This window comes from Coturnix japonica, chromosome 9 (assembly GCF_054131305.1).
Source record: "Coturnix japonica strain WE chromosome 9, WE-NBRP24, whole genome shotgun sequence".
Taxonomy (NCBI): domain Eukaryota; kingdom Metazoa; phylum Chordata; class Aves; order Galliformes; family Phasianidae; genus Coturnix; species Coturnix japonica.
Window position 1 is genome coordinate 6,279,301 of NC_140671.1, and position 12,518 is coordinate 6,291,818.

Here is a 12,518-nt window from a genome sequence, read left to right on the forward strand (position 1 = left end):
TTTGAAGATCTACCCACAGCATCCTCTCACCGGGGGCAGCCCCTCCTCCTCACGGCTCATTCCGAGCCCCTTCCCTGCGCTTTGCTCCCTCTGCCGATTGCCATCGTCTCTCGTCACAAAGCTGCTTGTCCAGGAATGAAGCAGGAGGGAACAGCACCATCTCCCTCTGGCTGAGAGCGGAAAATGCATTTGTGACGAGAAAAACACCGAGAAGAAAAGGCTGAATTTCAAAGCTAAGGTGTCAGCAATTCCCCTCTGCTTTTGAAATGCGTCGAAGTGGCTCTTTATGTGAGAAACCAGACGACATCCAGAGGCCAGCAGGGCACCTTAGGTACCCGTTCACCTAGAAGAGCTTTCAGTCCCCTTTGTGCTCTGCAGAACACGATGTATTTTCATTTCTTCATTAGCTCTCTAAATGGGAAGGAGGGCTCGGGCACAGCCGGGGGTCGGCACTCAGCTCCCTCTCCATTGCTGCTTTGGATGGAGCTGCAGTGCTGCAGGGGGAGGCTGGCATTGCCAGGGTTCTGCTCTTCCTTAGGGTTTTGGTTTCCTTCAGAATGCAGATAGTTGTTGCAATAGAAACACGGATGCAAAGTATCCGTGCAATGTGGGGGCTATTTTGTGCAGCAGGATCCGGGGCTGTGCTCTGGATTCCCTGTCCTGGTGGCTGAGGGCAGAGCAGAGACATCAGGTTTTGTTATACCAGCTCTGCTGCTTCACCCCGCAGGGAAGGGAAGTGCTGCTCTGCTGCCTGGTGTCGTTCATCACAACGATCCCTGGAAAAGATTGCATTAGGGCTGGCCTCTGCATCCTGCCCATTTTTCTCTCTGTTAAAGCCTCCTGCTCTTCAGCACTTGTGTTTCCTGCTGCAGAGAGCAGCACCTGGGGAATGTTTGCAGGATCTTCTCCTTTTTTATCCCTTCTCTTTCCCTCTCCGAGCAGGTTGTCTCTGTGCCCCCCGAGTTATGGCACTATCTGTTCAGCACTCTTGACATCTTTATTACAAACAGCTGGGGAAACGCAGCCAGAGTGGCAGATTTCTTTAATCATGCTATTACACAGCTCTCCCCTTTGTTATATATAGGCTTCAACGTGTCATACATCAGCCAGCAGGTCAGTGGAGAATAGACCGGAGGATTTAGAGCAGGACAAATAGATTACCCCATCCAGCTGGGAGGATCCTCCTCTCCCCCTCACTTGGTAATCCCATCAGCACCCCTGCTGGGCTGCTTGCTGCCCGTGTTTGCTGGTTGCAAGGCTTTCAACCCGGCTGCAACCTGCCCTGAGCTGCCCACACCTCCCTAGATGGAGCAGTGGGAAGCTCGCTGTCAAGTGTTGGTCTGAGATGTCTCATTCCCAACCAAAGATTATGCCAAGTGATGACTTAAAGGCCAAATTGATCTGGACGAGGGAGGAAAAGCTTTCCAGGTCTGTCGGAGATGTTGCAGAAACAGGGAGTGAGGGAAGCGCCCGACCACATCCACTATAATTGAAAATTAAAGCAGCAGCCTATAAAGAAGGGCATAAAGCTGAGCATGGCAGCAATGAAAGGAATTGGAAGGCAGCACGTGGCTTCCAGCTTGCAGAGCACGTGGGGCTGCAGCACCTGAGAGCTGTGATGCTGGCTGCAAACCCCCCAGGCACAGCAGTGCTCTTCATGCTCCTACTGCAGAGCAGGTGCTGAGGGCTGTGGTGCTGTGCAAGATGCCTGGGATGGTTGGGCTGGGTGGAATCCCTGCTGCAGGACCACTACCTGCCTCCATCCCATGTGTTGTCTTTGTGTGTGTTTGATGCCGTGCCTCGCCTTGCAGTGGGCCGCAAGCAGTTCATGCACTTTGAGTGGGCGACACACGCTGCTGAGGTGTTGGGCTGTGAGCTGGAGGAGCTCAGCACTGCTGTCTTCAAGCACCACCTGAAGCAGATCCTGGAGCAGGCGGCAGCAAGGAGTGGTGGGCGACCCTCAGAGGAGGAGGGACCCTCAGGTACCCAGCACTCCCTTCTCCCTTTCCTCATGGAGTTCCTATTTTCATATGGGATATTTCTATTCCCATGTGGGAATGTGATAGAGCCCTGATTGCTGCCTGGAAAGGACACATGGGGATGGAGAAACGCGGGTGATGCCTCTGGAAGATCAGTGCTGGGTTTCTCCCTAGAAGTGTGGAGGGAAAGAAGCAAGAAATGCCACGGGGGGCAGCAGGGTGGGCTTCCGCTGTGCCCCATTGCTTAACTTTGGGTACACACACAAAGTGTGGAGCATTGGAGGGGCTGAAAGCATGCAGATGGTTGTGCAAAGGCAGGAGCTGGGAGCAGTGACTTTGCTCTTCTCTCTGCAGGGCAGAAGATGACGGGTGTGGAGTGTGTGGAGGGAATGGCTTCAGGTCTCTATGAAGAGCTCTTTGCTGCACTCGTCTCCATGATCAACAGGTATGGGGTCAGCACTGCATCCTGCAGAGCTTGGTGATGGGTGAGACATCATGGGCAGGAGCTGGGGTTAGCAGTGTGCAGGGAGCCCACAGGGAGCCATGGAGATGCTGCGTGGTTGTAAGTGGGGATCAAAATGTTGGGAAGGAGCAGGTCGTTAGCATGGAGCAGCCACCGAAGGCTGGGGCAAGCTGTGCTCCCAGTATCCCTCCTCTGCTCACCTCCATCCTGAAAGCTGGGGGGGAGGGGCATCCCTTGCACTGAAATGACCCATTCAGTTAAATGGAATGCTTGACACTGGGGTGAGGGTCAGATCCCAAACAATTCACTTTTCTCGGTTCAGATATGCAGCCCAATTTGTATAAGTCAGCATTCACACAAAACCTGGTGCTCAGAAACGCTCTGTGTTGTTCCACTGGGTCTATTTTTACCTGTGGTTGAATATTTCCACTTTAATTCCTAGCAACCGCATTCCAAAGTGAAATCGGCGATGGTACCCTAAGACCTTGCAGAAGATTCTTTCAAATAGCAGCACTAAATCATGCTGTACCCTATTCCCTTTAAAGCTAGCGTTGTTTTGCTTGACTTCATTCCCCATCAAAGCACTGCAGTGGTGGCCAGAGTGAAGTGGCACGCTGCTGTGCAGTCCATGCGCTGGTGGTGATGGCTCTAAACACCCAGGGTGCCAGGATGGGTCACAGGCAGGGGGAGGCTGGAAGCTTGCAGAGGGTCGGTGTCACCCCATGCTGTGTGCCCATCCCCAGGTCCTTCTCATCCCAGCACCTCTCCGTCGCCTCCATTGCGGTGGTGGACACCCCTGGCTTCCATAACCCGCGGCATCATGGTGGGCAGCGGGCGGCCACGTTTGAGGAGCTGTGCCACAACTACGTGCATGAGAGACTGCAAGGGCTCTTCCATGAGAGAACCTTTGTCATGGAGATGGAGAGGTACAAAGAGGTGAGCGTGGGTGCATGGGGCTGCGTTGGGTGCCAATGGTGAAAGGCACAGTGCTCTGGGGCTGTGATGGAGGAGTGCTGCAGGAGCACAGGGTCTGCAGGCCCTTCTTTCCTCTGCCACCAGCACTGTCCTCATGGGTATTTGTGAATCTGTTGGGTGACCATAGTGAGAACATGGAGGGACATTTGAATGACCATGGAGGGGTGATGGGGAGGAGATGGTGTGGTCATAGATTGCTCATATGCTCACATCTTGGCCATGAGATGATCACAGAGGGGCAATGGGTTGACTGTGAGGTGGCCATAGGGGGATGACAGGGTAGAGCATTTGGAAACCATGAGGCAACTGTGAAGGGATCAAAGGGAGAACAGGAGATGACCCTTCTGGTGGTGCAGCTGGGTTTTTCCTGAACTAGCTCAGGTGTTGAATAATAGAGAACAGAAAGGAAAATGATAAATTATTGCAGAAATAAACTGCTGGAAAATCTACTGGCAAAAATGAACTTATTAAGCTTGCAGAAGTAACTTTAATACCTTCAGCTCTGGAAAAATGGTTGAATTCCCACGGCTTAATATTCACACACCGCTTGCCTCCAGTAAGTATAGATGTGCCCTTCAGTAATGATGAATATGCAGCTACCGGCCGAGCATGAAATGAAGGAGCTTGGCTGGCTCGCCATGCCTTGTGCTGGTGCTGCCCTGCCCCAAACACGGGGCTTTCTGCTGCCACCCCTTGAGCCCCAACACCACCACACGGTGCTGAGAACATGAGACCTGCTGGCCCCACCAACCTGAGATAGAAAGGGAACATGAATGTTGGCCGTGCCCGCCAGCTGCACGTTAATAATTGATTGTTTCCTCAGCGCTCTCTTGTTCGGTCCTGTTATTATCATATCCATCATTTATGCAGCTTGTCTGACACTCACCGAGTGCTGCGGAGCCCTTGGAGTGCTGTGCTCTGTGCCTGCAGAGCTTTCCCTGGTGGCAGCTCTGCTCCATCGCCCTCCCTGTGCTCACACACCTGCGCTGGGACTCCTGACTGAAGTGAGCTTTTAAATAATGTTTTCCAGGAAAATGTTGAGGTGTCTTTTGATCTTCCAGAGCACTCTCCACTGGCCACGCTGTCCATTGTCGACCTGAACCCCTCGCAGGTAACTGAGCCTGGTGGGGGAACTGGGACCTCTGCCTATGCCTGGAGCATCCTTTCCTCTGCTCGGAGGGTTGCAGATGCTGTGCAGCCTCATGGTGTGCAGCACATGTGGCATGAGTTACCAGGGGCACACAGCTGGGTAGAGGTTTCCTTTCTCCCCAGCTTAGGGCAGAGTTGTTGGGGAGTGGGGCAAGCTGGCTGCAGCTCCTGGCCACCCCATCCCATTCCTGGTGACCCAAGGGACACCTCTGCTCTTTGGCAGCTGCAGGTGCTGCCCGGCAGCCCAGGGGCCGACCGCAAGGGGCTGCTGTGGATCCTGGATGAGGAGGTGCTGATCCCGGGCTCTGGAGATGGTGCTGCCTTTGACCGCCTCTGCTCTTACTTTGCCCCGAAAGGATCTGACCAGGATGGTGAGTTGGGCAGCTCCCCACACTTCAGCTGCGCTGCATCTGGAATCACCATTTAGCTATGACAATTAAAGAAATCCCTCATAAAATTAAGTATTTCCTTCTTGGACGACCCTTTTCTGCTAAGAAATGCAGAGCTGGGGCCTCTACCACCAGTGAAAACAGTGTGGGTTCCCCATGCACCATAACTGTATTGTGCCCGAGGAGTGTGTTCCAAAATTCTCCACTAGTTATATTCCATCTCCTGGCCCTGCTGGCAGTGGTAGCCCCATGGGAACCTGGTGGTGACACCTTTGGGGTGCAGTTGCCCCCTTCATGGCCCTGTTGCTGTTTGCAGGGGCCGGCTATGTACGCAGATGTGAGCAGGCACTGCACTTCGAGATCCCGCACCAGCTGGGCACCGACCCCGTGCGCTATGACCTGGCGGGCTGGGTGAGCAAGGCCAAGCTCAACCTGTCAGCAGAGAACGCCAGCCAGCTGCTGCAGCAATCCCAGCTGTGAGTATGGGGCATGTGCTTGTGGCTGCTCCATGGGAGAGGGATGGGGTGGGGAAGGAAGCAAGGGAAAGCCAGGGAAAAAGCTGCTTTTGGACCAGCTTTGTGGGAATATTTAGAATTTAGTAGGGTAGGGGAGCAAAGCCAAGTGATTTAATGTAGAGCCACCCAGCCCCAGCTGACAGGCACCCAATGTGCATGGTTTGATTATGGTGGATGCTCAATAGAGGGCTGGTGAATAGTGCCATCCCATCCAACCCAAACCAATAATGCTTCCCATCAAAACTACCTGAAGCAGTAGAGCTATATCTAACCCTAACCCAATGCAAAGAAATTCAATGGAATGCAACACAACAAAGTGCAATGGAACTCACTGCAGTCCAATGAAATGTAATGAAATCAAATGCAGTGCAATGTCATGTCATCCTAAGCCTAACTCTAACCCTACTACAGAGGAGGCAACATGGGGGGAGTGTTGAGTGCTGCTGTCCCACAGCCAGAAGGGCCCTGCAATGTCCTTGGCTCTGCAGCACTGCAGTGCAGAGGCAGTGAGGTACCCACATAGCAGCTCTCCTCTTTCCCCTGCTGCATCCAGAAGCCTTGTAAACTACTGGAGCTGAAACACAAACACGCTGTTACAGATGTCTCCGCACACGCCATGATTTTAACCTTCTGCTTAAGCCCTGCCAGCTCATTTTGTTTTGGGCTTTGGTTCAGGGAAGTTCTATTAGCGACAAGCAGCGGGGTGCTTGATGCAGAGAGAAGCCAGGAGCAGTGGGGCAACACTGCATGAGCACCAGTGCTGGATTTGGCACTGCCTTCAGGCTGAGGGATGCTGGCAGCAAAGTGTCCCCATGCTGCCCCTGCTGCATACCCAGCACCTCACTCTTTTCTCACCCACAGGAATGCACTGCAGGAGCTGGCAATGCCACGCCGTGGGGTGCCACGGGTCTGCCGTGCCGTGGCGGGGCTGGAAGGCTGCTCACAGGCAGCTCTGCAGCGCAATGCCTGCATCAGGAAGGTCTTTGCCAGCAGTTTGGCAGCAGTCAGGAGGAGGTCGGTGTGTGCTCAGCTCAAGCTGCAGGCGGTGAGTGCAGGGACAGGGGCAGGGTTGTGCCTGGCTCCTCTGGGCTGGGGATGCTGCGCCAACTGCAGGTGGCTGCTGCTGCTTGGGGAGAGTATCACAGAGAAACAAGTCACAAAGCAGATTACATGCACACCTTGCTGTGCTGCTGGTTAATCCTCTTAAGCATGCTGGCCCTCTGCGCTGGGTGTGTGTCAGCCTCCTGTAGCTTGCACTGTAGTGGGGTACCTGGGCTCCTGGCAAACCCAGCTTTGTACAAGTTCTGGCTCTCCCCAACCCAGTAGAATCATAGAATCACAGAATTTTTTGAGATAGAAGTGACCTTTAAAGGCCACCTGGCTCCAATCCCCTGCAGTGAACATCTGCAACTTGACAAGGTGCTCAGAGCCCTATTTCCAGGGACAGGGCATTGAGTGATGCATTTGGGAACAGAAAACCAGGGACTTCAGGAGAAAGAGTCATGCTTGGTTACCTCCAGTCCCACTGACCTCTGCTTTCCCCTAGGATGCTCTCACCAGCCTGCTGCGGCGCTCCCAGCTGCACTTTGTGCACTCCTTGGTCCCAGGGACAGCGATGGAGAAGGCAGACCCACAACCTCTGGATGTGCCAGCCCTGCGAGCCCAGCTGGGGGGTACCCAGCTCTTGGATGCCCTCCGCCTACGCCGCAGCGGTACGCACTGCCCTCCTGCAGCCCCTGCTCAGCCCTCCATGCTTTGCTCGTGCCCTGCCTCTCGCTGGGCCTGCTTCACTACATTATCTGTGTCTTTGGGGATTTTTGCAGGATCTCCCTGCTGCTGGTGGCACAGGCTGAGCACAGTGAGTGCAGTGCCCCATGCTCCCTTTGCAGACCCATGCAAGGCTTTGTTCCTGCATCCTGTGGGGTCACAGAGGGCCCAAGCAGGTTGCTGGAGACATTTCCTGCACTGCACAATGTGCCACCTTATCCAGCTACTTCGAGCACATCTTTGGTTCTATTTCTGCTGCTTCTGTTTTGCCATAATTTTGCTCAGCTCCCCCATTCCCCCCCACCGGCATCCCACTTGGCTGCATGCCCCAGCGGCCCCTGTACTGCTCCCTCCCTCCCCAGCTGTACAAACCTCACTCCCAACTCATGCAACCTAGCCAGAGAGGTGTCTGTTGTCCCCAGGGTACCCGGACCACCTGCTCCTGACCCACTTCCGACGACGCTTCCAGGTGCTGGCTCCAGCTGTCATGAAGAAGTGCACATCTGCCTATGAGGTGCCAGATGAGAGCAAGGTATGTCCCGACTGAGAGCACCATCTTGAGCTCTGCCCATGCCCATACTCTGCACAATCAGGGCCCTCTCTGCAATTAGGAGCAATTACCGGAGCTTTTCAAAGGAGATGGGTCATGCCCTGGGGTAGGGGAGCAGCTCCCTCCTGGCTCAGCTATTCAATATATTCAATGCTATTATTGTTTTGCTCCTGCTGGGGCTTTGGGGTCAATGCCTACAGCTCTGCTGAGCCTCTCCTGGCAGTGGTGGGTGATGTGCTTTGCTCTCAGCCCTGAAGACTCTCCCCCTTAAGGCTGTGTTTCTGCAAAGGCTGTAATCACTCCTAGCGTGGGCTGCATTTACCAGCGTTATTGCACCATGGAGAGGACTTGGAGAAACCAGCCTGGAAATGAAGTTTATTACTTCTTCTGTTTAATACTTAAGATCAAACAGCTTTGGAAACCCTGCTGGCTTAGGACTGGGGTTGCCCCAAAATACAGGGAGCTGAGTACAAGGTAGAATCACCCCCCAGGGACCCAATAGAGCTCGACGAGCATGAGGTTCCTGGGGCCAGGCATCATCTGGGCTGCTGCCCGTGGAACCTGAGAGCCAAAGAAATGAAGGCCGGGATCTTCTGGTTGAACAGGTTTTATAATAAATCAGTAGCAAGGCTGTGGAGAGCCTCCTGCATGCCTGGAATGAGATGTGGGTGAGGCAGGGAGCTGAGGAGAGATCAATCAAAAATGGATGTGTGCTCTGTTGTGCAAACTGCCAGAGTGCGTGCACAATCAGTAAAGAACTCGGGATTTAATGAGACAAGTCTGACAGTCAGAAAAGGTCAATATTGTCATTAAAGAAGGCAGAGGGGCCTCACCAGCAGCACATAAGCTGGGATCTGCAATGCACTCCCTCCCTGCAGGCAATCGAGGAGCTCTTCCAGGCACTGGATCTGGAGAAGAAAAGCGTGGCCGTAGGACGCAGCCAGGTACGAAGGCATCACCCTGGGTTGTAAAGTGCCTTGTCCTGAAACCCAATCCAGCCACCTCCCACGACCCATGGAAGCAATGGGGTTCAGGCAGCTCAGTTTCTTTGGGTTGGGGTGAAACCTGCTGGACTGGGCAGCAGTTGTCCCAGCAACAGAGCTTGAACTTAAGTTGATAATCTCAAAGGAAAATAAATTTCATATGCATGCTTGCATTCAGCTCTTGTACTCTATAAAGAAAGAATTCATGAAACGGTTCTGTGGAGTGAAATAACTTTCTTTAATCCCTCGTAGTGCAGTTTGCAATTATCTCTTCTATGAAACCCTTGTAGTTAATCAATAGTGCGATAGCAGCTCCAGTCACATCTTGTTATATGGCAGTTGGTTTTGCCATCGCTTTGTGCATTGATTTTGCACTAGCTTCTAAAACTCGCTGGCTAGTGAAGTTAATACAGACCTTAATGAGACAATCAAATAGGTGGTGGAGCAATCATAACATTATCTCAAGAAAACGAATCTTCCCTGGGATTGTTCTTTGATTCAATTTGGCATCTTCAAAATGCAACTCTTGGGGTGTACCTTTGGGTTCACGAGTCTCATTTGTTTTTACTGGAGCTGTATTATGCAGATGGTGTACAGGGTTTGGAAATGAGTGGGGCAGACCTGAGCTCAGTGCTGGGGTTGTGCTGCTCTCAGGTTGCACATCGCTCTCTCCTTGTATAGGTGTTCCTGAAGGCGGGTGTTCTCTCCAGGCTGGAGAAGCAGCGTGACAAGCTGATAACTCAGAAGCTGATCCTCCTCCAGGCAGCTTGCAAAGGCTTCCTCAGCCGTCAAAAGTTCAAGAGGCTGAAGGTACCCATCCCACAGGTTGGGGATGCCCTGAGTCCACCAAGGTGTATGTTTGGGCTGCTGCATGGGGTCAGGGCTGCTGTGATTCCTGCAGGTACAGCGCCTCGCCGTCCGCTGCATCCAGAAGAACGTGGGGGTCTTCCAGGTGGTCCGGCACTGGCCCTGGTGGCAGCTGCTGGGCCGTGTGAGGCCCTTGCTCAGCGTTAACCTGGCAGAGGAACAGCTGCGAGTAAAAGAGGTAAGTTTCATGGGATGGGATAAGGTAGGATGTGACAGGATGGGATGGGGATGGGGGTGGGATGGGGCACAATGAGACCGGATGCCTTGGGAACTCTTTCCTGAGAGCAGGTTGGTGCTGGGCCTGCTGAGCTGAGCACCTTAGGATGATGGGTGAGGTGAGCATCCAAACTCAGCCTTGTTGTAGGGGATTTTTCTCCGTGCTATTTCCAGAGCTGTGCTTCCATCCAGGCAGGAATTGGTGATGTGAGGCTCCCATGGGTATTTACTGGCCTGGGAATATCACATTTCACCTAACCCATTGGAGCTGGAACTAGATGATCATTAAGGTCCCTTCCAACCTAATCCATTCTATGATTTGTCATGCTGTGAGACCTCTGTTAAATTCTTAGTCCATATTCTCCAACATCCCACTCATGCTTTCGCCTTAGGGATGTCCTATCAAGATGTATCCAGGCTGGCTCAGATAAAACAAACGCTGCCCAGTCTCCATTCTGTCATTCCTTTTAAGGCTGCCTCTGTACGTATGAGGATGTGCTCTGTACATAGACCAAAGCTGACATTCCCTCCAATGGAATTCATGTCAGGAACTGGAGTCCCAGCAATTTGCAGTGAGCAGCCTTCAAAGCTGTCCACTAAATTTTCTTAATAAGGCAGCTGTGTCTCTCCTACTTATTTTTAAAACAAAACAAGACAGTCATAAGTAAACTGAGGATGTCGGAGCTCTCACTGTGTGTTTTCCTCTAATCTTACCTAGAAGGAGCTGGTGGTGCTCAGAAAGAAGCTGGAGAGATCGGAGCAGTCGTGCAGTGAGCTCAGGCAGAACACTGAGAAGCTGGAGAGCAAGGTAGGGCCTGGAAGAGCCTTCTGCTCTCTCATGTCCAAGTTACGCCCTATCAGGATAAGTGTGACCATGGAGGCAAGGTGCCAGATGTTGTGCATTGGTGGCCTTTGGGATTGGTGTCACCACACTGACAGGGTGACTGTGTGGATGCCGTCCCTTCCACTGGTAAAAGGCAATTGTTAGAACAGGAAATGGCATGTGGTTGTTCCATGTTCCCACTCTACCCTCCAAGCAGCCATCTTGGTGACTTCTGCAGGCACCTTGAGCAGCTTTGTTCAATGGGACCAATGCTAATAACAAGGGGAAAGAGCATGGCAGGATCATCCTGCTCACTGTAGTGGCTCAGCCTTGATCCGCTTTGGATTTACTTGTTTCTCTTATCTTAGGTGCAACACTCTGCTTAGCAATGCCAACATCCTCACTGAGCACTTTCTTCTTCAGGGGGAAGTGGTTGCTGATTATTTTGCTGTAGCTCTGCACTTCAGAAATGCAATTGCACTCCTGAGGCTGGGGACTGCCATGGGAGGCTAATGCTTTATGACAGACCTAGAAAACACCAGCTCCCCAGGGGAAGCAAGCCTATTGTGCTTACTTACCCAAATTAAAGTTGTTGGACCTCTGGAGAGCTTTTATAGCATGTCTGCAGATTGAAGTGTCTTAAAATGCTGCTGGATGCAGGAACAGGAGTAGCTGAAGCCTGCATGTTGCCTGCTGGCCTGGCTAATGCTGCCCCTTGTAAGGATAGACCTGCAGAGCTGGATTAGGAAGGCAGGCTATGTCTGCATTTGCAGAAAGTGCAATTAACCTACCAGATTAATAACATCCTTTCATTCATGTGCTTTTTTTTTTTTACTTCAAAGGAAATTTCACCCCCAATTAGCTAGAACAGCGCAGGAATCTGGTGAGCCCTGCAGGCAGTGCCATGCAGGCAGTGCCATGCAGGCAACATTTTGCTGCAGGCAGCCATGTGAGCACAGTGCTGCAGCCACACGCTTTGCTGGTGCTTGCTCTTTCCTTGGCACCACTGTTGGGTTCATTCAGGGCAGTGTGCATGCTCCCCACCAAAGGGCAGGCAGCAGCCAGCCAGGAGACGATGGGTCCATGTGTGCCCACGTGCCTGGAGGTGCCCAGCCTGACACCACAATGCCCCCAGATCATTGACCTGACGATGGAGCTGTCGGATGAGAGGCACAAAGGTGACGTTGCCTGCCAGGTGCTGGATGGGGAGAGGGCAGAGAGGCTGCGGGGCACTCGGGAGCTTCAGGAGCTGCAGGTAGGAGAGCCTAGAGCCGTGCCCTTGGCACAGCCTCACTCTGCATGTGTGCCTCAGCAGTGGGTCCAGCTACTCCCTCCTTCCCTGTCTTCCACAGAGCAAACATGACCAAGTGCAGAAGAAACTGGAGTCAGTGCAGAAGGAGCTGGAGGAGGCCCAGCAACTGGTTCAGCTTTGTGAGATGAAGATAAGTGGCTCTGAAGGAGGTAGGGCAGCCCTTTGAACACGATGCATGTTTTGGGTGTCCAGCCAACAGGTCCCCTGAGCAACCCTGCTCTCTTGGCCCCTGGCCACCCCTCTGCATTCTTAGCATGTTGTCATTCTGCACTGCTCACTCGGTGGTGGCTGGCAGCTCTTTCCCTTGCATGTTCAAGGCCATGTTGGATGGGATCATGGGCAACCTGATCTTGTGCCTGATTTAACAGTTGGCAGCCCTACCCATGGCAGTGGGGCTGGAGCTCCATGATCTTTAATGGTCCTTTCCAAGCTGTTCTATGTTTCTGTGTATCTTGTGTGGGGGTTGGATGGGAAGGCAGTAGACTTTCTACCCCAGGGGTCTTCTGGTGCTCACCCAGTGCTCCCAGCAG

At 52.9% G+C, this 12,518-nt stretch overlaps 1 protein-coding gene across 4 annotated transcripts in view; it reads left to right on the forward strand.

The window, feature by feature from the left end:
- Positions 1–12,518, forward strand: part of MYO18B (myosin XVIIIB) — a 42,638-nt gene that overhangs the window by 6,255 nt on the left and 23,865 nt on the right. For all 4 annotated transcript variants that reach the window (XM_085509494.1, XM_085509497.1, XM_085509496.1 and 1 more), the window contains exons 13-27: positions 1,812–1,982; positions 2,334–2,424; positions 3,186–3,378; positions 4,448–4,528; positions 4,790–4,937; positions 5,272–5,431; positions 6,332–6,515; positions 7,017–7,182; positions 7,660–7,769; positions 8,666–8,731; positions 9,452–9,580; positions 9,672–9,815; positions 10,572–10,661; positions 11,812–11,931; positions 12,029–12,137. In XM_085509494.1, coding sequence (XP_085365620.1) covers positions 1,812–1,982; positions 2,334–2,424; positions 3,186–3,378; positions 4,448–4,528; positions 4,790–4,937; positions 5,272–5,431; positions 6,332–6,515; positions 7,017–7,182; positions 7,660–7,769; positions 8,666–8,731; positions 9,452–9,580; positions 9,672–9,815; positions 10,572–10,661; positions 11,812–11,931; positions 12,029–12,137 — 1,962 coding nt within the window. The remainder of the gene's footprint in view (positions 1–1,811; positions 1,983–2,333; positions 2,425–3,185; positions 3,379–4,447; positions 4,529–4,789; positions 4,938–5,271; positions 5,432–6,331; positions 6,516–7,016; positions 7,183–7,659; positions 7,770–8,665; positions 8,732–9,451; positions 9,581–9,671; positions 9,816–10,571; positions 10,662–11,811; positions 11,932–12,028; positions 12,138–12,518) is intronic.